Genomic DNA, 26139 nt, shown 5'->3' with positions numbered 1-26139 from the left:
GGTTTTGGAAACAAATTAAAACGTACAGCTCTGTTATCACTTCCAGCATAAATGAAGACAGAAACCTAAACAGCAGTGACGTTTGTAGGGTTACTGAAGTTGGGCTAGCTGGTATATAATGATGTGCTGCGTGACCGCTAGCGACACAGCTACGTTAGCATAATATAAACAAGCTAACTTTTTTTCCACTCGATAAAAGTTACCGTGAGTGTTCTCGGTGGTCAGGAACAAATGTAATCGCATGGCAGGATGCTGTAAAAGGACCAAACTTCAGCCAGGAGAACAACTGAGATAATCCATCCACAATACGAGGTTAGTCATTCATATACTGCTGCATGGGCTGGGCTGTAGTTACATCCTAAGGTTTTAAAAACTGAGCTTAAATAAATGATTAGCGGTAATAAAAGCTGAGGGAGGTCAACAGTGATCACTGACTGTTTTAGGAGCTTTTTGAGATCAAATAGAAGAAAATACATAACATTAAACATGTTAACAACACAAAAGCCATATTAAACGCAGACTACTTTAGACCCGGAAGTAGGATCCGTCGCGTCATCACTGAACAACCGGATATGTGCAGATTTGTTTGATTATAGGATGTGTAACATCATGCGCTCAATGCAATGACTGTGAAACTTTTAACAGTCGCTGATTGAATGATATTAAAATCAAAATTCCCACTTGTCCTGATTAACGCATGGTGACGTAGTGAATCCCCACCTTGACGTCAGCCGCAGCCAATAGGACTTCACGGTCATCGCAGAAGCCCTGCCCACTTTAGCAAGTGCAGTCTGTAGCGGTAACAGGGTCCGCCCCCTGTCTCTGCAGATAAAGGTTCGCAGTCTGCTATCCCAGGCATGGATGACGGTCGTAGTGAGACATGGCAGTCCGACATTACACTCTCGACTTCAACCTCTCTACAGCAGGTAGGAGGAAGGTGATGCATAGCTGACTGTAGGAAGGTCTTTCGTTACATTTCGTTATGCATCAGGGCTGCATGCTTTGCTAGCCTGCTAGTTTTGGCCTGCTAATTTATAGTCAATACTGCCAGGATTATAAAGTGCCACTGGTACATTGCCCATGTTTAGGCACTATATGCATGTGCCCTAGTGCTATGCTGCTTGTGCCCACCAGTACAAACCCCTGTCCGTAGGCAGGTACGGCTTGACACTGGTAGGCCACTATTAGCTCGTGAACTGTCACATCAGTATGCATATTTAATGTCAGTGGCACATATTTACAGGTCAGCGTAAATGTCTGTTTAGCAGGTATCTTTGTGGATAAAGCAGCGCAAGCAACTACGGTTGAAACCAAAGTCACATCACTGTCAGTGCAGCATAAGCTTCTAATTAGAGCTCAGTTAGCTTTGGCTAGCATGGCTATGATTAGCCTAGCCGTGTTAGCAAGTCTCTGTAATCAATAACAGAGGGCCCGAGCGATCTCATCAAATAGTTGCGAAAAGTACAGCTTGAATTAATATAATGCGGATTTGTTTTATGACTTATAGGACTTATACAGGTGTGTCTGTTTCATAAGTATAAATTATAACATCAAGTGTGAGTAATCGTTGTTTAATCATGCAGCACGCGCTTTTCGTCGACCTAAGTCTGTGACCCCGTTAACACTCGATAATCAGTAAACGCATGTAGTAAATTGGCACCCGTGCGCTTTGAGGGCTCTGCCAGACATTTATAGTCCAATTAAAATCATCCAGGAAGACGTGCATGTCTGCCATTGTTGTGGTTTTACCATTAATAATATAATAATAAACTTTATTTATAAAGCACACTTAAAAACCAAGGGTATGCCAAGGTGCTTAACAAGTAAAATAGCTATTAACTGATAGTGGTGTGAGAATGAAGCTATGACGATTCAAACTGTCATTAGGCTTTTTTTTTTTTTTCTTCTTTTTAAAAACCCTTTGTTTCAGAAGTCTGTTTAGAGGAACCAAAGTTTGTCACAGATAATAAATGGAGTATATGATAATGAAAGTGAAGTGCAGCTGTATTTGATTAATATATTTTGTTCACATCAGATTTATTTGCTCCTTCTTTCAGTTGACCCTGCCTCGACAGTGTCTGGTCTGCTGTCTATATTTCATGAACAGGAACTGACAGAGACTATTCATGATACAGACGGGCATGGTTATCTTGCTACCTTTGTGGGCAAGAATGGCAGGTAAGGTCAATATTTTTTCACAAACAAAAGTGACTCCTTCAGTCTAATTATAACTCTTTAGCAGTAAAACTTGGATTACTAAATCCTAATTGGGCAAAACATTTTGTGTATTAGGATGTGATAGCTTAAAGCTAATCTGGCTAGGGTACTTGTTGGCTCGTCTTCAATCAGATTTGTGTCTGTATAAATAAATAATAAAGGTGCAACAATACTAATATCGATATTGAACCGTTCGATGCAGTGCTTTCGGTACGCATATGTATCGAACAATACAAAATTTTTACATTTATTTTATCAACTTTTCTTCTGACGATGCTGTCTGTGTTGAGCGCTCAGTGGATCTGCGCTCGACAGTGCAGCCTAGGCGGAGTAATCGAACGCAGATTCACTGAGCGCAGGGCAAGCTAGCGAGACAGAAGTTAAGCTCTCCTTGCAACATGCCAAATTGAACCTCCCCCACCCTCATTCAGACCTGGCGTTTGGAACCATTTTGGTTTTCATGTGACGTATGACCCTGAAGGTAAGCGCGTCATGGACAAAAGTAAAACAGTATGTTGGATGTGCCACCCAATGCTCAATTACATTGGTGGGAACTAGTGCGTTAGCGCAGTTTTCTCGTTAACGTGTTGGCCGTCCAGCCCCATGCACGGGGCGATCCGCGTTAATGTAATTTCAGATTAACGCTGACAGCACTAGTGGGAACACAACGAATATGACTGCACATTTACGCCGACATCATCTTAATGCAAAGACAAGTGGAAGCAGACAAAAACAACAAGCACGCATGGTACAAACTTGACCCGAGTCATTTGTTAGCACATGATTCTCCTTATGGGGACCTGATATGTTTAACCCTTGTGTGGTGTTCATATTTTTGTTACTCAGCCAGTGTTCATGGGTCTGGTGGACCCGCTAGAGTTTTGGCTTTCCAAATTAACACTATCAAACAATTTTATGTTAAATTACTAAACAGATGTTTACTTCATCCCAATTACAAGCCATATGAACAGCAAACATGGTTAATTTTTTCCCTTTACCTTTGTTAGATCACATTTATGAATTAATGTGCTTCTCGTTTTTTTTTGTTTGTTTTTTATAAAATGTTATAAAAAACATAAATCAGTTATAATCAAGTGGAGTGAGTGGTAAGACACAACACATTTACATGTGAAGCAATATGTTCCACAACTAAATGGGATCAGCTGCTCATCAATGGTGACATTAGGCCCAGGTTTGTAAAACAGGGGGAGGTGGTGCACCCACTTATCCCACACTGTCCTGATGGCAGCTAGCTTGTCTCTCTGCCGTCGAGCTGGTCTGTCGTCTCGGTTATCAAAACGGATAATCCTGGAAATTTTGTGGAAGTTTTCCAGAGTCATTGATGCACGGAAAGGTTCTTGCCGGTTTCTGCATCCCACAGGGATTCTGTGGATTGCCCTTTGGACCTGAAAACTCCTGCAAGGATAAGAACCCCAAAGTAGGCCTTTGGGGTTCTTAGATGAATTTGGTCCATCTCCTTCCACCTCTCTCCAAAAAAACACCTTCCTTCTAGATTACTGCAATCCAGAATAATTTTCTGGATGGAATCTGGGATGAAAAGCTCAAATGAAGACTTGATGTCCTGCACATGAGTAACTGTCAGCCGTGTTGGCCCTGGCTTATCCCAGTAACAGCTCTGCAGGGTGGCTCATTTCTTGGGCAAGAAGACCATTCAATTTCACCAGTTATTGACATCCATATTTCTTCACTTGCTGTCTGGTGGGCTTGTTCTGGTCCTAGAGCTGGCTGCAGATGGGGTACTCGTCTTCGTTTTGTTACTAAATGGTGCTCAACCTCATCCTCTTCAAAGTCACTGTCAGACTCTGAATTTTCAGAAATGCTAAATATTCTGAAACCTCTTTGTCAACATCATCGTTCGAAGCCTCTCTCTCTTCCAAAATCAATTGGATGGCCCTCGCAGCAGATAATCTTTTGCCATCTTGATCAGTTGGGATAAAGAACCACACTGGCAAAGTCTTATTTATAGTATTATGCCCCTAATTTGCAGGTGGGACAGGGTATGAGAAAATAAAATTTGGATCCCTCAAGAAAGAGGGTAAAATGTGTGGGAATGTCAGAGCAGACGGTGTTGATAGTTGAATTTTCAACAATGTTGCAACTTTGTGCGAGAGCAGGAGGGGAGGAAATCACTATCAGCAGCACCAGAAAGGAGGAAGACAGAGTGTGGGAACACAGGACCTACACTTTCAACACTTTTATTAGACCTGGGTCCAGTGGACCCAAACACCTTGTATGTAATGTAAATGCGTGGGGGGAGGTACAGTATGAGGTCATTGAAAATTAGTTTGGATTTATGTTCTTCACAGAAAATAAGCCAAAGCCAATGAATTTCAGGTTGAAAAAATAATTAATTGTTTAATTTCTTTTGAAAAAACTGAAAACGGGTCTCACAGACCAGAACACCATACAAGGGTTAATATGCTGCTGAGAATATAGCCCAGAAGAAGCGTACAGTATAGCTTTTATTTTGGAAAGAGCCATTTCTCTGTAACAAACTCCTTTCCAAAGATGAGTGATTCCTCAATCAGATATATTTATTTTTTTATTACTTTGTTGTTTCAGCGACATTAAATTTAAAAACTGTACTTTTGAGTTAAAATATGTATTTATAATTTTAATACATGACAAATTAAAAAGGCATAAACAGTTTTTGTTTTTGTTTTTTTGTATCAAAAAAATATCGAATCGAACCGTGAATTTTGTGTATCATTGCACTCCTAATAAATAAGTGTACTAATATCCCAAAGCCAGGATGTGTTTTCACCAAATGTGGGTCTTTGGAGAATTCTAAAACTTGTGTGTTGTCTGACTCTCTAAGCAATGTCTATGGCTTCTTGATAGACTTCCTGATAAATCCTGAGCATGCTTCTAGTTGGACAGCATTGCAGGAATGTTTCAGTTAACTCTTCAAAGTTTAAAAATATTACCCTTCAAACTTCTTTGCAACAGAGGAACTTTTCACAGCTTCCTCTGAGAGGTCGCATTGCACACGTTGAGTGGCTTTTTTTGTTTTTAGTTTAGTGTTCCTCTAACTTTGTTTTGCATCGTTTTCTCTTTCCTACATCAATTCTCAGGTTTGTTGTCCTGCGTGTGCACTCCCAGGGGCTGGTCACAGTTGATTTGCAGTTTTACGAAGATGATGACATTGCACAGCTAGACAATGTAAGAGCATACACAGGGCTATTGTTTTTACCAACATTGAAACTAATAAGGTTAAACATCTCTGGGACTATATAATGATAACCCAACCCTTTTTGACCATAGGCATCTTTAGTGCCTGTCAAAAGATACTTACAGTTACTGTCTGTGTACTGGCTTCCTGTATTCAAACACTTTCACATCCCTAAATGCTAGTGCATACACGGAGGGTTAAATTACACCAACTATGGTGTTGTTTACTCCCGATGTGTTTTGCATTAGGGTTGTCTGTGTAGCAATATGAAACCTTTCACAAATTTGGTGAAAGTTTAAGCTGCATCTATTCTTACTCCACAGCTTTTGAATGCACTGGAAAATAAGCTGAAAGTTCTCTTAAATGGCAATATTACAAGGATTAAAAAGTAAGTATCACTATATTGTTCTTGTAAATGTATCGTACTTCATGGTGCAGTATTATTTATCCCCCCCCACCTCCCAAAAGGCTTCCAGCTCTTTTGCGAGGAGCAAAAGTTGACCGCTACTGGCCCACAGCCGATGGCAGACTAATTGAGTATGACATTGACAAGGTGGTGTATGAAGAGGATTCTGAATACCAAAACATAAAGATTTTGCACTCACAGCAGTATGGGAATATTCTAGTTCTGGATGGAGACGTTAGTAAGTATATAAATCATGGCATGTTGCTTGCACACAAGATTTTGTTTTTTCAAAATGACTGTTTAACTTAGTAGAGTCAGTCTAATAAGAATTATTTGTTTTGCCTTTAAAAACAAATTTTTCTTGCAGACCTTGCAGAGAGTGACTCTGCCTACACCCAGGCCATCACAGGCAGTGGAAAAGAAAACTACGCTGGAAAAGAAGTGCTGATTTTAGGAGGAGGTGATGGAGGAATACTTGCTGAGTTGGTCAAACAAAAGCCAAAGATGATCACCATGGTGGAGATATCCTTTACTGAGCTTTCATTTGAGTGACTTTGTTCATATTAAAGCAAACATTCACTTTTTTTAGATCACTCCAAATCTCCACACTTAGATTTGCATTATTATCAGTGTAATTCTGTGTGTGCATCTGACTGTTCCTTAATAAAGCTTCTACATTGACCAGAAGGTGATAGATGGGTGCAAAAAATACATGAGGAAGACTTGTGGTGATATCCTGGACAACCTGAAGGGAGACTGTTACCAAGTGAGTGCTGAATTGTGTGGTGTGGTGGGGTGTTTTTTTTTTTTTTTTTTTTTTTTTTTTTTTTTTTTTTTTTTGTGTGTGTGTGCACATTTGCTCAAAATGTGTTTTGCGTTAATATTTATTTTTTAAAGCGGCAATAGGCAGGACAAAAGTTTTGAAGCAGGGGTAAATTGAAGATGCATTTTGAATAATCTCCTCGTCTCATGGATTGCAGATATTAATTCAGGACTGTGTTCCCTTGCTGAAGAAGTATGTCCAGGAAGGAAGGACATTTGATTATGTTATTAATGACCTCACTGCAATCCCAATATCCACCTCGCCAGAAGAAGGTATTGATAACAATAGCCATACATCAGGAAAGGTGGCACACAGGTGCAGTGTGAAGAAATGTTTAACTTGTCACATGCTGTCTGGTTTCTGTAGACTCTACGTGGGAGTTCCTGCGTCTCATTTTAGATCTATCTATAAAAGTGCTGCATCCCAGTGGAAAGTATTTCACACAGGTGAGTCTGCTCCTAATTTACCATACCGTTCATGATTGGGGGATTTTGTCAATACTGTTTTTACAGGTGAACTAAATATTAATTTATTTGAAACACTTCATGCGATGACCAAGCATCATTTCTACTGTGTGTCAGGGCCTAATTATTTATCTGTATGAGTCTCATGAATCTTTTCTGCTGCTGGCCATCAGGGCAACAGCGCAAATCTGACCGAGGCACTGAATCTGTTTGAGGAACGGCTGGGAAGGCTCTCGTGTCCAGTGGACTTCCGCAAAGAGGTGGTGTGCGTTCCATCCTACCTGGAGCAGTATCCTTTCTATCAAGTCCCATAATTTATAAAAATGTTTACTGAATTGAAGTATTAAGGCTAGGTTATCATTTCTGCTTTCATTAGAGAAATTAAATAATGGTGTTTTGCTCTTATACTGTGAGGGAGAAATTCAAAGTGTCTGCTTTAAAAAAACAAAAACCAAACAAAACCCCAGACATTCAGGCACTGTCAAAGGTCACCTTTGCATATGGACTGATTATTAAAATTGGGATATTTGCTTGCTGTGGTCACCTGATCCTGCCAGTGTAGTTTAGTTAGCAGGCACATTAGGACCATCTGATTTTAATAATCCAGTCTAAGCGTCTGTCTGCAGGTGCCGCTTGCACGCACTGCAGCACTATGCACTCTAAACACCACTGATCTAATTGAAAAACAGTCTACTAACACACCAAAGCCACATGCAGGTGAATAAAGATGGTCTTCCCCATCAATCTAGCTCAGTTTCAATCCAGTCTAACATTTATTTGTTTTTGTGTACATGTGTAGTCCTTAACTCAACTATCAGATGGGTTTTTTACACCGCTTGGAAAAAGTAAACAAGTTATCTCCTGAAATTCTCAGCAGCTGGAATGTGAAGGCTCCTAATTTCTTCTGTACCCCCTCATTTGTACGCAAATCGAATGCAGCCTGAAAATTGGAGGCCACACAAAATTCAGTTTAGTTTTAAATGTTAGGAACTATTCAGATATTTCCAAAGTCTGAATTGTTCACACACCTCTGTGCACATTGGTGAGCTTCTGCTGACTAAGACAAGTAATTTAATTTGCTGTTTTCAGTTAACAAACACTGACTGAAAAACACTCCAGCTTAAACCAGTCAAGTTGGTGTGGTTAAGTTATGAGAGTATATGTGTATATATTTTTTCTTTTTCTATAGCTGACTCAGTTCTCCTCGAGGCATAATTGCAGTTTTATCATCCCCATTCTTTTAATTTTACAACTTGTCAGTTGTATTGTTTGTTACTTGAGGTTTTTTTTTTTTCTCCTTATAAATGTCCACTTGCATGTGCTCTGAAGGAGCTGTTGGAACACTGATTTTTATACACTGATAATGTGGAGTAACTCATTTCCCATACATATGTACTCATTTTCTGTAATCTTGAGTTATGAAGTTGAATGAACGTGCCTCTGCGTGAGCCAGTGCACAGGTGCAGCATACCCAAAGTGTCACTTTTATGCTTCATTTTTGTTGCTGCCTTTCAAATGTGATTTCTTTCAGGTTGTATTAAGGTGGTCACGCCCAGCGGGACTGAGGGGCTTAAATCAAAGTGTTTTAAAAGGGAAACTATTTCTCCAAAGTTACTGCCACCTCTGCTTGTGCTGTTTTGTCATGTTTTATCGGCACCTTTTTGTTTTTGCCTGATAAAGTTTTTGTTAAGACTGTATTAGGTGCACGTAAAGGACGGTGAATGTAGCTTGCATATACAGTACAATGCACATTTGATCTACCCTGTGGGACATTTATTTATTCGTTATTTCATTAAATGCTGTCCTTTCCTGCTTGAGATGATTTTGACCATCTATGATTAAACTGTTTTTGGGGGGAACATACCTGTGGTGTTTGACTCATTCCTCTTGATCACTGTTATCTTAAGAAAAATGCAAGAGACGGGAAACGTGACTGTTTTCCTCGTAAGAACTAATATTTGTCCAAAACTTAAAGTACCAGTTTGTCAGCCAAAATCTTAAAGCTTAACTAATCAAATCTAAAAAATATGACATTTTTAACCTCTGCCTAACTGCTGCAGCAGCTTTTGCATTTGCTTAGAATGTATTGGGTTTCTCATTCTGTGACATGTTTACACAGATGCCATACTAGTGACGCTGTGTGGTGTGTTATGAAAACTCTGGTAAACTACCAACTGGTTTAATTTAATTGGTGTACCATTTAACCCAGTAGTTAACTAGTGACGTTTATCAGTTTGACTCCAGAGTACTCTGGTACTGTATACAGAATTGTTATTCCAGAACTCTTATTACTCATTCAAATGCAACTTTGCAAACCTAACATGTGCTGCTATATTCTTTTTACGGAGAAAGTTTTCTGCTAGCAATGTTTCCAAACAAGCCATACTTGTTCAGTCTTTACAGGCCTCAGCCTGTTAAATGCTAGAGTCCGTTTTGTTTTTAAGTTTCTCACAGTTTGAGTATTGCATGGTCTGACATTGGGAGGAATTTGCTGGGAGGTCCCTCCAGGGAACTTTTACTTCTACCATCATCTTTGCTGTTGGTGAATACTTCCTTAGATTAGATTTCAATTCATTATTCTGCTGTATTCTATTGTCCTGAACATATGCAGAGGATATCCTAGTTGATTCAACGGTACTGTGGCTGCAAAACAAGCCCAAATCATCACCCTTCCACCACCGTACTTGACAATGGTATGAGGTATTTGGCCATAACACACGGTGCCATCTCTGGTGAAAACCAAACACGGCGTATTAGCACCAAAGGACATATCTTGTGGGGTTTTTTTGTTGTTGTTTTTTTCCCCCAGATGCAACTTTGCAAACCCAAGCTGTGTTGCTGTATTCTTTTTCTAGAGATCACACTTCCTCTCAGGAACTCTTCCAAACAAGTCAGAAAAAAGTCTGAACCAGTATGACTGTACTGTCATTACCTGAACATACCAACGCCTGTAGAGTCGAGTGTTTTTGCCCCACCAGCAAAGAGACCTAGCTTCTGCTTTAATGGAGGTGCTCAAACTTTCTGATGACCAGTTAATCAAGTGCATTTGGCTGATATTTGCCCTATTAGTTTCTTTGGAAGCAGTAAGGTTGGACTTTTTACAGCACTGCAATAGAGACCAGTGAAAACTTTAATTTCACTTGAATGTAAAAGACAGTATGTGTGCCACCAAATGTCCGATCAGTGGAGGAATCGAAAGTCTTGTATCAAGGGTAAACGCTCCAATGGCTTTTCCAGACATCCTGCTTAAGTGCATGCTGTTTACATTGTCACGGCTCTCTTGGACACTAACTGGAAATGCAGCATGATTAATACAGCTATGCTTCCCCTGCTGTGACACATCAAAACATCTTACTTTACTTTAGGTGCTTTTAAATTTGTTTGTTAGACCATTAGAGCAATTATGTAAGCATGCATACATTTCAACACTGTTTTAAAAGTGAAATCTTTGTTATTAACTTAATTTTTTTTATTAGAAATGTAGGTCTGTGTGAAAGATTTAGTGGGTTACATTAGTGAAATTAATTTACTTTGAATATTAATAATATATAATACTTTAGTGTTCAGAATATCTGTAAGAATACAATAGGGGAAATAAGATGTTAAAACAGTAAGTTTCGTTTATAAAGTCATTTAGCTAATACATATGGCCTGCAGATAGCTTGTACATAAATTACTCTGTTCAGTTACATTATATTGTACAAATAAATATATATATATATATATATATATATATATATATATAAGAGCGCTGAGAGAGGCGGCTTTGTCCCTCCACTATCAAGAAGTTTGTGAGTGTCTATGCCGCATGTTGATCTCGTTGAGGACCACATCCATATTTGAGTCTTCATCTGCTGTGATTACTCTGTCTGCATATGGGCTACCTGTAAAACAGTGCTACTGTCATTATTTCAAAAAGGGAAATTGATATATTCTAAGAGTTGCAGCAATGACAGAAGAAACGCAAAAATGTCAGTTCGTACCGATCCCATCACTCTGTTCTGAAATGTCACTGTTGAGGAAAGAGGAGCTGGAAGAGTTATTGCCACGTGAGGTACTGGAATGAAGAGATGTGTTGTTGGTCAGCGATGACTTCTTTGCCGTCTTCTGTGTTGCAGTGCGACTCCATTCTGTTAAAAAAAAGACCCACATGATGAAGGTAAACGTGATTGTGAATTGCAATTATCGCACAGTCCATCCATTCTCTTCCGCTGGAGCCTATCCCAGCTGTCTTAGGGCAGGAGGCAGGGTACGGACAGGTCACCAGTCTGTTGCATGACTAACACATAGAGACAGGCAACCATTTGAACTCACATTCACCTATGGACAAGTTAGAATTACCAATTCAGCTAACCCCACTAACTGCATGTCTACGTGTACTCGGATAGAACCCACGCAATCCCACAGTCGATAAACTTATTTCTTAAATGAAACCAAATAAAGGAGTAACCTTCACCAGTTTGAGGCACACAGTATAAAACGAACACCGCTAACCTGAGTTCTCAGATAGTCTCATTTTGCCGCAGCACAGATAGATCCTCCACTGCCTCCTCACGGTTTCCTTCACTGCACAGTGGAACACGAATATAAAGAAACCTACAAAACAAGCGTGTTTGTTAATGCCACGTTTCACAGTGCAGTAGTTACTTAGAGGAGCATTTAAAAACCAATTAGAGAAAAAGATGCGATTGTATTTTTGTTGTTAAAATAAGAGAAGAGGATGACGTCAATAAAAACTGGTTAAAATTGAGGACAAAAGAAAGGAAAACAGCAGAATTACTATGTAAACTGACCAGATTTGAGTGAAATCACCATTATTTCACAAACCAGCTCAGAAAATGTCAGCTCACCTTGCAGGGAGTTACAGATGGCAAAGAGGTACATGAACGCCAGGTTAACGCGCCCCCAGGCAAAAAAGGCAAAGCCCCACGTGAGGCCTAGCAGGATGGTTATCCCCAACACACTGCGCACATCCTGCAGTGTGCTGCGGTGCTGGAGATTTTGAGGGTTTTGTTTTTTTATCCGGCACAGCTGGACCATAACTACAATAAACATGATGAAGTTAAATATAAAAATGACGCAGAAATAGGCCACCACTGCCACGTAGAAGGCGATGTCATTTTTCAGCCAGCAGCTGTGGGAGAGTCGGAGGAGAATTAAAGGTTGTTCTGAGGTTTTATATCATGGATTTTATGTAGGATAATGTGCAATAATGAGATTACAAATAAAGTACTCACAACTCATCAGTAGTGCCATCACTAAACCTTCCATAGGAAACGAGACCGTAGTTGTTTTTGTCAATTGCAATGACAATAATGACCACGATCATCGGGATACCCCATCCAGCCAGCGAGAACTTCAGCATGTAGTGCGATACATTGACGTTGAAGACTTTCACAAGTGCCACGTACATGTGGACGGCCTCGAGACCCATCCATGTGAAGGCAGCTAACAAGAAGTAGTGAAGGAACCAGGCAGTGGAAATGCAAAGGCCCACGGCGTCTGGGTAGAGCGCCAGCCAGGCGTCCACCAGGAAGACCAGATTCAGCAGGAGCAGCGCAAAGCACAGCTGGATCAGGATTTTGGATGGGATGTCTTTGCGCAACTTGCTGTGGAGGTGAAATTATGAAGACAACATGTAAAAAATACCTCAGCGAGCAAAAAAAAAGAAAAAAAATTCATAGAGCTTTAGCAATAAGTAATGAATAACAGATCTAGATCATCTATTTTCTGGATTTCTATACGTACCCAAAGGCCAAGTAGGTGAGGATGGTGACAGCCAGGAAGATAGCAGAGATTCCACAGCCAATGTATGTGATAAAGGTAAGGATGGTGCTCTGGACACGACTGGTTATAGGCTGCCTGGAGAGGTCCTTTATGAAGGAGATGCCCCCCAAAAGTGTTATTATTCTAATGAATAATAACCAAACATGACAACATACATGACAAAATGTATTTTGGTGATCTTACCAGCAGGATGGCAAAACTGGTTAAATGGTTGCAGCCACAAATTGTCTCACTGTCTGTGCTATTTTGGACAGAACAGCCATTTGAGCTCCAGCCACCCGATCCATCTGTGGGCAGAAAACAAACACGACTCGTGTTTTTACACGTCTGTTTGTGTTCACTGAAGCTCTTAACTCATGGCTGGACAACTTACCATTTAATGCAAAGTCCCAGAAAACACACGTTGCCACAAAATTTGCCTGTAATTTGAGAAAAAGAGTTTATCATCTTTAATTGCACATGATAGTTTTCTCTCTATCTCCCTCTCTCTGTTAAGGATGTGTTGCTTTTACAGCATGTTTGTGGCCTATTGCTGCTACATTTAACCACACACACATGTGTAGCTCGGTCGTATAGCTCCGGCATGTGTGCGCTGCTACAAACTGGCTTGGTTTGTCTGGTTATACCTGTAGCCGAAGCCCTTAGGCAATGCTTCCTCCAGAAGTAAATTTCTCTATGAGGACACAACCATTTCCTTTTAATTTGCCTTTAAATGACAGTTGGTGAAACCAGGCTTACCGGAATAGGCTCTTGGTTTTTTAGGGTGATTATAACATTGTCTCGGAGTCCTGTGATTGACAGGTTGGCGACACTTGCTCCTAGGATCCCGCTGTTAAGCCTGCGTACTCCCAGGGATTTGTCCTGTGTAGCCATTTAGAGACAACAAAACAAGTTTGTAAAGAGTGTGTAAGTATCAGATTTAAAACACTACATTAAAAATAATGTAAGTTGGCGTTTTTGTTAGTGGTGAATAAGAAGGGGACTGCTGGTTGAACTGTCAGACCTGGAATACGGTGCTCTTCTGGTAGAAATTGAACTGAACTCTGGAGACCTGCTGCTGTTCCTGAGATGTGAGATTCTGAGTGAGAGAGGCAGGCAGCGTGACGGAGCCCTGAGGGATCGAGGAGTTTGTTGTCACGCTCCTTCTCAGTCTGGGATTCCCACGGACCTGTAACACATATGGGCCTCAAGCTTAACAGACTCGATCATCCGAGAGTTGTTTTTTTTTGTTTGTTTGTTTTTTTTTACCCTGTTTTCTATTTGGGGCAACTGGCGTCTCTCTACTAGAGATCACTATTTGGAGGAGCAGCTTTGTTCTTCCAAATAGTGGCAAAATGGCTGCTTATTCGTCAAAACATTTAGTATTACACCCACATTCACAAGTGTAATCCAGGGATTTACTGACAAATCATGTCATGTCATTGTGAGGAAAAGAAACCGTCAGAATTTCTGACCTAGATCACCTGGTTGTGTTTTTAAAAGCAAAAACAAGTCACACGATTAAACCAATTTGTTGTATTTTATGAATTGATCCTGTTTTTGACTGAACCACTTTACTCTGAAAAGCTGAAATAAATAAATGTAGTTTTAAATTTAGTTTAATCTGAACTACACATGCAAATACACAAAATACACAAAATCTGAGTTAGTATATTCTTCTTCTTCTTTTAAATATGCCAATTACAACCTAAAACAATTACTCCAACCTCCCTGTTAAAATAATCATAAAAAATTAAATCGACAGTAAAAAGGCACTAAATATCTTCTACAGGCTTCTCTAGACAAAGCTGGAAATGCTGTGTTATATGAGACACAAAGCACTTGTACAAAAGTGAAAGTTATTCTTCCCTACCTCCACATTGGTGGGGCTTGAGATGGAAAAAGTTGTTTTCTGAAAGTTGGCGCCATCTGCTGGTTTCACTGACAGAGCAACAGCCGGGGACAAAATGGTCTGAGCCGTCCCTCCAACAACCAGCTTGAGCCCCACTGTATCAACGATCCCTATTATCCTGGTGAGAATAAATGAATAAATAATAGTACGTGTCATTTCTTTAATTACAACAAGAAGCAATATTACTGGTTAAAAAAAGATGAAAATAAGAGTTGGAATTGAGGTGTTTTGTCCTCCTATGGATGGAAGAGGAAAACTGGGGTTTTGTTGGTGTTCTTTAGAGCCCATATCTGGTTATTGTTGTGAGTAAAATAAAAATAAAAACAGTATGGGTCAAATGCATTGTCCACCCCATGAAATATTAATGTAAAAAGACCACAATAAATAAATAAATAAATAAATCTGTAACCTGTTGGAGGACTGTGACAGCACAGATGGAGAAGCACCCAGGAGATTGCTGACAATGTTGACTGATGTGTTCCCCAGCCCTATGCTGACATTTGGGCCTGATAACAGAGCCTCCAGCTTAGACACCAGCTGATTCACCTGGCTGGAGTTCAGTTTGGACACGTCTTTCGTCTCGTCAAGCAGTGCGTTGGCTTGGGCCTCAGCTGCTGTCAACACAATTTGACGAGACAGTGACGCTATGATAAGGAAAGCATTGCCACAGAGTTGTGCACGCAACTGAAGTGATCACAAACCTGACGAATTTGTTGTTGTACTTCCAGTTGTCGTCACAGAAGTGTTCGGATTTGTGGTGGCTGTAGTAACGGTGAGTGTAGGAGACTTGGTTGTAGTTGTGTTACCCGTACTTGAGTTATTAGCGGTAGTGATAGCTGTAGTTGTAGTAGTGTTGACTGTTGCTGGCACTGAGACATTAGCAGCACTGGTGGTGGTGGTTAGATTCACTCCTTGTGTTGTATTCAGCGGCATTGAAGTTGCATTTACAGCAATTGTAGTGCTATTAGCAGAGCTGGTGGTAGTGGCAGTGCTGTTGTTGGTGGTGCTGGTGGCAGTGCTGTTTGGTTGCATGGTTGTCACATTTGGGCTGGTTGTGGTGGTAGACACGTTTTGAAGATCACAACTGTCCTGCAGCTGCATAACCACATTGTTTTGTTTTTGACTATTAAAAAGAAATAAAGAAGTAACATTTTACTTTGGATCCTTTTGATCTGTTGCAGCACATTTTGTATAAATGTGGTTAGTGTGCAGGATATTAAGGTCATACAAACCAAGTGAGGCTGCTAGACTTTGCTGCAGCACAGAAATCTGCAGGCTTTATGTCCGTGCTGACCCATGTGAACTCAGACTGCAGGCTGACATTGGCTTGTAAATTTCCACAAATTGCTGTGGAAACACAAAAGCACCAATGAGAAGCTTTGCACAAGCTTTGCACAAGTCGTCACTTATTTTTTGACTGCTTGAGCTGATATTTCAGTCCTCATCTTGTTTTATTTTGGTTAGTATACACACCCGCTCGGATCACATGCCCGCTGAAACTGATTTGTTCCTTAGACTGAAGCAGATACACCACAGCATTTGCTACATCACAGACGGGGACCTCACGGGCAAAGGCCAGAATCACGCTACAGCTTTGAAGGCTATAACGGAAAAAACAAAAAGACAACAACAACAATTTTAGCCTAGTGTTCAAATGCAACAGATGCAGCAGTGAGATTTAATGTGAGTTTTAGACAAATGTTCTAACATAGCTGGACTCACTTTGTTGACGTGCTTGCACATGCCACGTTTGCGTCCTGTGTAGAAATGTCAGTTTTAGAAAAATAACTTTAAATGAACGTAATAAAGGAAACTACTAAAACATTTTTAACGTGTTAATATAATAATAACACATGAAATGCAAATTCCTTTGGACATAAACTATATTTTTCCTGTGAGATTCCATTACATGGTGAGTTTCTTGTCATGTGAAACTGGAGTATTTTTGGGGTAAAAGTCAGTAATGTTCAAAAAGACATTACTGACAAAATGACATCTCTACAGCTGATATCTTCAAAAATGAACAACTCAAAAGATGTTAATCTAGATGAATAGATTGAATCTCCTTTAAGTCAAATAAAGAAATTCAATTCAGTTTAATTGATTTTTTTAAGGTTATCTTTTTCCCTAATGCAACCTAAATGCCTTACTTACATTTTGAAAACTTGCTTTGGCCCTAAATCATCATAACAGAGATAGAAAAACATGAAGGCAATAATATCATAATTTGGTGGTTGAATACCTTGTACTCAGATGCATTAATGGACACTGGACATAGACCTCTGCAAGGGAATATTACAAGATTGTTATTATTTTTTGTATTTTACATGTGATAAAAAGGTATTTATTTATTTATTTAAAAACTGGTGACAAAAAACAAAACTTACTCTACACTTGGAGAGCAAGGTGGAAGCTGTCGCAGCTGAGAAATCTGTTACAGTTGAAGATATTAATGATTCATTGATGCTCCAAGAATTTTACATTAATGATTTGTTTATTTATATGTATTTGTGTTCTGTGTGAATGGAAGATTACCAGGTTGGTGACATTTAAATAGTTTATATTGGGATCTTGTATGGAAATATTAAAAGTGTAGTATGCATCTAAAAAACAAAGAAACAAAAAAAAGGAAAGATAATCAAGTCACCAAGCTTTCAGACTGTGTGATTTACATCATAATGCAAATGGTTTTGATAGGTGACACTAACCTGATCCACTGCAGTAGTCAGAGCAGTTGCAGTTGCTTGTGGTGATGTTGCCTGAAACAAAGTCAAAGCATGATGGTTTACAGTGTGGATCGAATCAAGGCACCTTCAAGACTCTACTTTTACACTTTAAGGGAAAAATACATTTAGAAAAAATATTTAGAAGAATCTTGTGCATTTTGCTTTTTTACAATCTTATTTGTTCAGTTTTTAATTGTCTGTGTTGCAAGTATGAAGCAACCCCGAGCTGCTGGCTAACCTGGCATGCAATCAAAAGCTTAATGAGTTTCCTTATGTTTCCAGTTATTATGATAAGCTAAATTAACCAGATGCTTTGTACAGAACAGGGTTTTTAACCATTTTCTATTTTTAGGCATCTGCTAAAACACTCACAGAACAATTAATCCTATATAATCCGCAAATGCTCTGTAGCGTGTCCACACGATTTGGTATCCAGGTATAATGTTAACTGTAACTGAGACTTAATTAATATTATTCTTTTGAAATGTGTGTTTCCTGACATGCCCTGAAGTACTTCCTGGTGTCTTTTAACACAAGTGTGTTGCTTCATCAGGTTTCAGTAGCAGTAACAGTCTAATTCATGTATTGATGCAATGATGTTGTTTGTTTGTTTTCATGGTTGGTCCATTTAAACTGAGCTTAACTATGAATAGTTTGGAGCTCACCTGCACTGCAGTTAGTTGAATTACTTGGTGGAACCACATATGCAGCTGCAGACTCATTACTGTAAAAAACAAACAAACAAACATGGAATTTCACAAAACTAAAGTATGAATTTAAAAAGTATAATTTATCTTTGATTAATCAGTTAACATTTAGCACTTGGGAAAGCACAGACTGCCCGTACTGAGGATCTTACCATGCTGCGTTGTCTTGACCAGTGTAAATGCAGCTGTTTTCTACTGTGCTGCTGTTATTGCACACATTTTGAAGCTGACCTGTTAAGCGACACAGAGGATTTATTACATTGTTACTTTTATAACATCCTGCAAACGTATCAGGTAGGTAACTATGCATCACTCACCCACTCTATCTGCCTTTTTCCCCAGCACGTAAAAATCAGATGAAGTGTTAGTGGCTGCGCAGAGAGTGCGGAGGATACAACATGAAGACACCGCCTGACTCAGCTTCAGCGTCACAGAGCACGTGGTGTTTCTGCAGCATAAGATCAGTGTTAATGTAGGGATCATGAGATAAGCTTATTTCAATGACTTGAATGTCTTTACTTCACTTACCTTATTTCAGTTTTTGTCACGCATGACACTTCCATTCCCTGGTAAAACACAAATCAGGCTAAATTCAAGTGATCTTTTTCATTTACAGAAACCTACAGACACAATTATGTGCTCACTCACTTGAAATAGGCCCGTTGTATTTATGACATTAGTGTTCGAACTGAAAAGTAAATGGAGATAAGGTTAATGGGTGTCAGGACTAACTGATATGATTCGTCATCTCAGTGGAATTAGGACTGATTGTGCAACTGCTCATATGATCTCCAGCTTTATGAAAAAGTCAAACAAGCGTTGCTTATTTTGCTTAATGCTTATTCAAGGGGATTCAAGAGGGGGGAAATATTGGAAATTCAGTGTGCAGGCATCTCATTAGCTGCAACTTTTGGCTGCTGTCAGCAAAGGAAATAATCAAAGTTAAAACTAAACTAAAACTAAAGTAAAAGCAGATGTGAAAAAAAACTTTTTGTTAACAATAATAAACTATAACATGACTAGAATAAAAGTAAAAAATGTGAAAAAATGAAAAACTAGCTGAAAAGATTTTGTTAACTTGGAAATCGAACTAAAATAAAAAAAAATTCTTAGTTTGAGCTTTTTTTTAGTTTGGTAAAAATGTTAAACTAAGAATGAAATTAATAAAAACTAAACTAAAACAAAATATTTTTACAAAAACTAAACTGAAATGAAAAAACAAAGAAACTAAGTGAAACTAAACTGATTTAAAACAAAAAGTCGAAAATGAAATAACAAAAAAACCACATTTTAAAAATACAAAACTACAATAACTCTGAATGTAATCTCACCTTAAATGATAAACGTAACAAATCTTCACAGTGTGGGTTCGACAACACAGTTGCCACAATATATTACAGAAAGTGCTCCATGAAAATTCATAATCTCATTTTCCATCTGTTCATTTATTTGATAGAAATAGTTGCACTCATACCTGCTTTGTGTCCCATTGCCACTAACGTCCCGAGCTACACGTATCAAGCTTCTTTTCCGTTTTCTTTTTCTTGCTAATGTTGTTGTAGTGGTTGTGAAGTTGCCTCCTGTTGGTGTTGCTGTTGTAGTTGTCCCGTTGCCTTGTAATGTTGTTGCAGTGGTTGTGAAGTTGACTCCTGTTGGTGTTGCTGTTGTAGTTGTCCCGTTGCCTTGTAATGTTGTTGCAGTGGTTGTGAAGTTGCCTCCTGTTGGTGTTGCTGTTGTAGTTGTCCCGTTGCCTTGTAATGTTGTTGCAGTGGTTGTGAAGTTGACTCCTGTTGGTGTTGCTGTTGTAGTTGTCCCGTTGCCTTGTAATGTTGTTGCAGTGGTTGTGAAGTTGACTCCTGTTGGTGTTGCTGTTGTAGTTGTCCCGTTGCCTTGTAATGTTGTTGCAGTGGTTGTGAAGTTGCCTCCTGTTGGTATTGCTGTTGTAGTTGTCCCGTTGCGTTGTAATGTTGTTGCAGTGGTTGTGAAGTTGCCTCCTGTTGGTGTTGCTGTTGTAGTTGTCCCGTTGCCTTGTAATGTTGTTGCAGTGGTTGTGAAGTTGCCTCCTGTTGGTGTTGCTGTTGTAGTTGTCCCGTTGCCTTGTAATGTTGTTGCAGTGGTTGTGAAGTTGCCTCCTGTTGGTGTTGCTGTTGTAGTCGTCCCGTTGCCTTGTAATGTTGTTGCAGTGGTTGTGAAGTTGTTGCCTCCCGTAGGTGTTGCTGCTGTAGTGCTGTTGCCTTCTAAGGCCGTGGATGTTGCACCTGTACTATTGCTCTGTAATGTGGTTACTGCAGTTGTTGTGCTGTTGTAAGTGTTCAGTGTTGATGAGGCCACTTGTGTTGTCTCACTGACAGTACTTGCAGGTGTAGTTTGTGGGGAGGTCGGTGTGGCAGTAGTTTCTGGAGGGTTTGGAGGCACGCAGTTCTCCAGCTTGGTGCTGAAAACCTGCTTGAGCTGAGGAAAAGAGCATATGGTTTGCTGACAGGATTTAAGCATTACATCTGGTGTTTTAATAAGCCTGCTGTCGTACATGTTACATACCCAGGCAATGATTTCAGATTCGTTCTTGATCTGTCCAGTGACATCCACCGTAATGTCAACAAAGTAGTATACTGCATTACAAAGCAAAGAGAATCATTGGCAAAAGTTGCTAAACTCTATAACGGAGGACAACATACCAGCTGCTTGTAACAAAGAGGCAATCTAAGGGCTGAGAAAGGGAGCCAAAAATAGAAATACCAAAAATGAAGTGACTCACAGTCACCTGATGTGTTGCAACTGAAGCTGGCTGCTCATTTTAAATGTCAAACTATATTTAATTTCCATGGCAAATATTGTGCTCTGTGGTAATTTTAACAGGGGTGGAGTTTTAGATAGTTAGCTTGTTTGTGTTGTTCTTGCCATTTGGAGCACTTTTGTTCTGTTACATTCCAAATTATATGGCTTTCATGGTGGTTAATGTTAACAGGCCATTCAAAAATGTGCCCCAGTTTTGAGAATTTTTTGTATTTTTATTTAGCCTAATTTACTTAAATACTATTACCTGTACAAGTCAACTACAGTGGGGGAAATAATTATTTGATCCCCTGCTGGAAGTGGAAGTGCTCACTTGCAAAAAAATGAACAGCCTCTAATTTTCAAATAAATAAATACATTTAAAAATAACATAAAAGTTATGAATTCATTTGTATGTCATTTAGAGAAATAAACATTATTTCTACCCAACCAGAAATCCGGCTCCTGCAGACTGACTGCGTTCCCATGTGACACACAGATTTCAATACATCGATCAATCAAGAGCAGATTCACCTGCTCTTGATTCATTATGTGTATAAAGCACACAGAATCAGTTTCTTTCATTTAAACCTCTCCGCCATCATGAGCACAACCAAAGAACGGTCAAAGGATGTCAGGGACAAGATTGTAGACCTACATGATCATCCTGGGGGAGGAGAAGCCTTGGGAGAAAGTGCTGTGGTCAGATGACGCCAAAAGGGAAGAGAAATGCTGAGTATGACCCAAAGAAAATCTCCCCACAGTCAAGCACGGAGGTGGAAACATCATGCTTTGGGCTAGGTACAGGGGACTTCGCTGCATTGAGCGGCTATTGACAGGGTCATGTACCATAAAACCTAGGATGAGAACCTTCTTCCCTGAGCCAGAATACTGAAGACGGGTCATGGATGGAACTTCCAACATGACAGTGGCTTAAAATATGCTGCAGAGGAACAAAGGTGTGGCTAAAGAAGCATATTAAGGTCATGGAGTGGCATAGATGGGCTCCACACCCTCGGGCTGCGCCATCTCCTACACACCTGCATCCCATTCGAGACAATCGCCGGGGGACTACTTCACCCGGCGCAGATGGCTGCTCCTCGCCAGTCCGTTAGTCACCCCTCGGTGGTAACTAGGCTCTTCGTAAGTTCTGTATTTACTGGAGAACTTCGGAATTCATCTTCATCTTGTGTCTATGTACTTAGGGAACGACGTTCGGCGTTGGAATCCTGCCACCTGCCTGTCCCCATGCCTGTTCACCTCCCATCCTCGTTCCTGCCTCCTCAGACTCCCTCCATGGACTCTTCCCCCTCTGAGTTTCATGGTCCGGCTCTAATCATAAGCCCTGACGTTTAACTTTTTCTGGCTGTTACGTGCCATTCCTCAGTACTCTAGTAATTGTGTTTCTCCTCTCTGTTGCAGTTTTCCCTCAGTCCAGATTACGGGCGCTCCAGGGTTTTCTGTTCCCAGTTTTTCCCTGGCTTGAGTTTGTAGTTTTGGTTCCCTTGTTTTCATCAAGTTGCTTTGTTTATTAATAAACCTGTACATAGTTCTGAGTGGCTGCACATTAATCTGCTTCCAGGGTCCTTATCGTAAGTGTACACTGAGGTTCTTGACAGTGTGAGTTTTCCCCTGACCTTTGTCGTCGCGTCTGCTTTACCCCCGTGGCTCTTCTGTGTTCTGTTTCCCCAGTTCAGGCATACCTCTGTTTAGTTGCTTTCCCCCCGTTTGGTGTATCTGCCTTAATAAATGGCACACTTTTAGTTAATTCCCATTTTCGTCTCACTGTGGTCTGCATATGGGTCCTCACATAAAAGAATCCACCCAATCTGCCTCCGCATATCGAGCGGAGTCGCCCCAAATCCTTCCTGAGGTGTGTGCAAACCTTGTGACCAGCTATCAGTAAACTTGTTATCTCTGTGCTTGTTTCTCAACCAAATACTAAGTCAACCAAGTATTAAAGTTTTGCTTGAAGATCAAACACTTATATCACTGAGTGACATACAAATCAGTAACACAGATTAAACAAACGTTTTTCCTACAAAGCCAAGGGGTGAGCAGATTTTATCAGGGTTCATTTACCTGATATTTGTGGAGCTGTAGTAGAAACAGTAAAAGGGGAAGGAGTTGTAGTGGTCTGGTTGCAGGAGGCTTGCCCTGATTGGAAAAGAAAAAAGTTCTCAGTTACCACTGTTGGCAACTTCATGGAGAGTTTTGGGACCAAAAGCCAATCGTGTGTATTGAACACTAGACACCACGTTGATGGACATTAACATGATCCAGTTTCAGTGTACAAAGTTCCTAATGTGGTTTTTAAATCCTACACGCTGGAAAATGGGAATTCTGAATTTTTTCAGCACATAAACTCTGTTTTTAAAAAAACAGAACACTTTAAAAATCAATGCACTTTGTGGTAGTTGCACAAAGTCATTGAAATGCATTTCCATTCCCTCACTTCCTGTTCTCTGTGTGGTCTTTTTTAGTCTTCTCCATTTGTGCCTTTCTCAGAATAGCAGTACGACTAATAAACAAAACTAGACTAACTGGTTACAGTATATTATGAAAGAGTTCAAGGTATTTGTGTGCGTACTGTATGTGTGTGCGTGTGCATGCCATGCATTGCAGGTTATAATTAGAGGTTCAAAGCTGTTGGTCCACTAAACAGCCGCCTCCGCTCAATTGTCTTCGTGTTTTTTCATCTCTTTTGTGTCACAGCTGATGTCAGATACCTGCTAAGAGGACAACGATGACCACCAGGTGTGTCTGCAGCAAGTGGAAACATCTGATAAGCGAGCCTGGCTTCTTCACCCTGTTAAGTTGAAGAAGTTTAAGTTTAGTAAATAAACACAGGGGGCTAAAGCTTTATTATATTTATTCTGACATATGACAGAAGAAAGAGTCAGACTGAGTCATACTAATCTAGAAAAGCCCTACCATCACACCCATGCTAACAAATGCTGAAAGGCTGTAATTAAAATGTGTCTTAAAGGTTTTATCTCCAGTTCTGGTTGTTAACAGATGAGTAATGCCAAATGAAACACTTGAACGATTTCAGGATAGTGAGCGCGGTCTAATAGAACAAATTCATTACCTTCAAAGTGCACATGATGTATGGAGTACATACACCATGAATCAATAGTTATTTTTTCATGTTCATTTGAATCTCTTATTATTAGGCAGCAATTAATTTGCATTTACAATTCTCCAAACTTTGCCTCCTATTTTTTTAAATAATAAGCAGAATAACAGTGAGTAAGTGGACTGACTGTATAACTAAATGTCTTCTTTCACATCCATGGAAAGCGTCATTGTTATTGGCACATAGGGTGCATCCTCTCCTATATTCTTATATAACCAGTAACATCAGTCCTTAAAAAATGCGTGACTACTTTGCAAATACAAAATAACAACAAATAAAAAATGTAAATAATTCGATTCTGTGACTTAAAAAATGACTTTAATGTTATTTGATGCCGCATAAGGAAGTGATTTATAGATATGAGCGCATCTGTATGAACCATCTGGATTAATAATCCTGACTGAAAACCGATCCAGCTGCTGTTTCTGAGTTAAGATGTGTTTCCCTCCACATTAAGGAAAAGGAGAGACACCGCCACCAACACCACCTCCACCGCCACCATCTCGCTTTACCTGACTAAAGGAGCAGATATTTGCTGGCAAGGAAGTCTGCCTGAAGAAATCCTTGGATCCTTCATGACTCTGTCTTCATTTTTGTGGAACATAGCTTCCGATGGGCGAAGTAAAACGTTCAACAACAAACATTAACAGTCATAAATCTAGCCAGTGCTCTCGGCTGTGTGCTTTGTCAATTCTCCACCACTTTCTCATGCACAATCAATAGCTGACACATGTGGCACGCCCATGAGACGTCAAGGTGAGCGGGTGGACGTCACATACATTCTCTTCAGCTCTGGCACCTTTGGTTTAACATTTCAACACCACCCAAAGAGGAAGCTGTCTGATTGTAAAACTAGACCCAAAAATAATAACACAGTCCGATCGTCTGCCTTTAAAGTTCCCTGTAGGTTTTTGGAAGGAAGAGATTTGTGTGTTTCTTTTTCTTTTTTGTTTGTCAGTACAGGTGTGCCTCAGGGTGTGTCATAAACCTGTGTTTTCAGTAATAGACACAACTGAAAGTGTTTCCAGGACAACACTGCAGGGCTCTAACATTGTGGCCCGACTGCTACGAAAAAAAAAAGAAGTCACGCACCATTACTCTGTAAGTGCCTGTTTTTCAGGACTGTGAGCAGTCTGTCAGAGTCTGTCTGTCACACACCACCACATGAGCACGCTTTCTTATTTCCTTCTCTGTTCTGCCTCTTATGCTTGTGTTTACAGTTTTTCTCAGTCCCTTTGGTGCTTTTCTCAGATCAGAATAATAATTCTCAAAACCATTAGTGCAACCTCCATAACATTTAGTCATTTCTGCACATTATGGTACCAATTTCTCCTTCCCCTGAACAAATTGCAAATGCTCTTGGACATGTATCAGTTGCTTTCATACAATTCTCTGCGGTCGACAACATTATCATTTTCTTATGTCATGTCAGTCAAAATGAACTATACCTTTGGATGCTGAAAGACTATTAGGTCCCAATAAAACTAATAGTCTTCATTTCATTGCTTGAGTCATTACATACAAAATTGGTGAAATGCTGTCAAGCAAATTTTATACCTTTTTTAAATGATTTTTTCCTGGAAATGTCCCCGAAATTGAACAATTTCTCTCAGGTGAACTTCAGCTTTCACTGATGAGGAGGTGTGTGAAGTATTAGTTGTAACCACTGACAAGCCTCTTGTTCACAGTCACTCATGGATCAATCCCATGAACCCTCAATTGGCAAGCAAATATGAACCGAGCAGGACATAGTTTGTACCATCCATTCACGTCCGCTTATCCTTTTCAGGGTCGCGGGAGGCGCTGGAGCCTATCCCAGCTGTCATGGGGCGAGAGGCGGGGTACACCCTGGACAGGTCGCCCGTCTGTCGCAGGGCCAACACACAGGGACAGACAACCATTTGCACTCACATTCGCTCGCACATTCACACCTATGGGAAATTTGGATTAACCAATTAACCTATCCCCACTAAGTGCATGTCTTTGGACGGTGGGAGGAAGCCGGACTACCCGG

The 26139-nt window shown here is 40.0% G+C and overlaps 2 protein-coding genes across 4 annotated transcripts; one reads left to right on the top strand and one right to left on the bottom strand.

The window, feature by feature from the left end:
- Window positions 1-787: 787 nt before the first annotated feature.
- sms (spermine synthase) lies at window positions 788-8966 on the top strand. The gene is made up of 11 exons (XM_085470150.1): window positions 788-926; window positions 2058-2178; window positions 5313-5400; window positions 5734-5798; window positions 5879-6054; window positions 6184-6340; window positions 6495-6582; window positions 6797-6911; window positions 7006-7085; window positions 7277-7392; window positions 7922-8966. The coding sequence occupies exons 1-11, from the start codon at window positions 881-883 to the stop codon at window positions 7950-7952; spliced, it is 1083 nt and encodes a 360-aa protein (XP_085326276.1). The 5' UTR covers window positions 788-880; the 3' UTR covers window positions 7953-8966.
- Window positions 8967-10698: 1732 nt separating this feature from the next.
- LOC146700092 (uncharacterized) lies at window positions 10699-24835 on the bottom strand. 3 transcript variants are annotated; one of them, XM_085470147.1, is made up of 30 exons: window positions 24638-24835; window positions 23716-23795; window positions 23069-23143; window positions 20753-20823; window positions 19689-20665; window positions 18863-18902; window positions 18743-18780; window positions 18532-18662; window positions 18367-18445; window positions 18173-18231; window positions 17490-17540; window positions 17317-17384; window positions 17169-17212; window positions 17024-17063; window positions 16504-16538; window positions 16255-16382; window positions 16014-16128; window positions 15483-15904; window positions 15191-15395; window positions 14743-14899; window positions 13894-14058; window positions 13629-13751; window positions 13264-13309; window positions 13074-13177; window positions 12852-12976; window positions 12341-12712; window positions 11954-12237; window positions 11598-11699; window positions 11087-11233; window positions 10699-10987 (listed from the first exon to the last, which is right to left on the bottom strand). In XM_085470147.1, the coding sequence occupies exons 1-30, from the start codon at window positions 24727-24729 to the stop codon at window positions 10884-10886; spliced, it is 4479 nt and encodes a 1492-aa protein (XP_085326273.1). In that variant the 5' UTR covers window positions 24730-24835; the 3' UTR covers window positions 10699-10883. The 3 variants fall into 3 exon arrangements, with proteins under 3 accessions (XP_085326273.1, XP_085326274.1, XP_085326275.1); XM_085470148.1 differs by having other exon boundaries at window positions 15191-15392; XM_085470149.1 differs by having other exon boundaries at window positions 16255-16373.
- Between the last annotated feature and the right edge of the window lie 1304 nt (window positions 24836-26139).

The sequence above is a fragment of the Copadichromis virginalis genome, linkage group LG10, assembly GCF_057382275.1.
Source record: "Copadichromis virginalis isolate Kocher_CV1m ecotype Utaka linkage group LG10, C_Virginalis_male_GT1.1, whole genome shotgun sequence".
NCBI classification, from domain to species: Eukaryota; Metazoa; Chordata; class Actinopteri; order Cichliformes; family Cichlidae; genus Copadichromis; species Copadichromis virginalis.
Note: the sequence above shows the minus strand (reverse complement) of the source record. Positions and strands in the feature narration are given on the sequence as shown.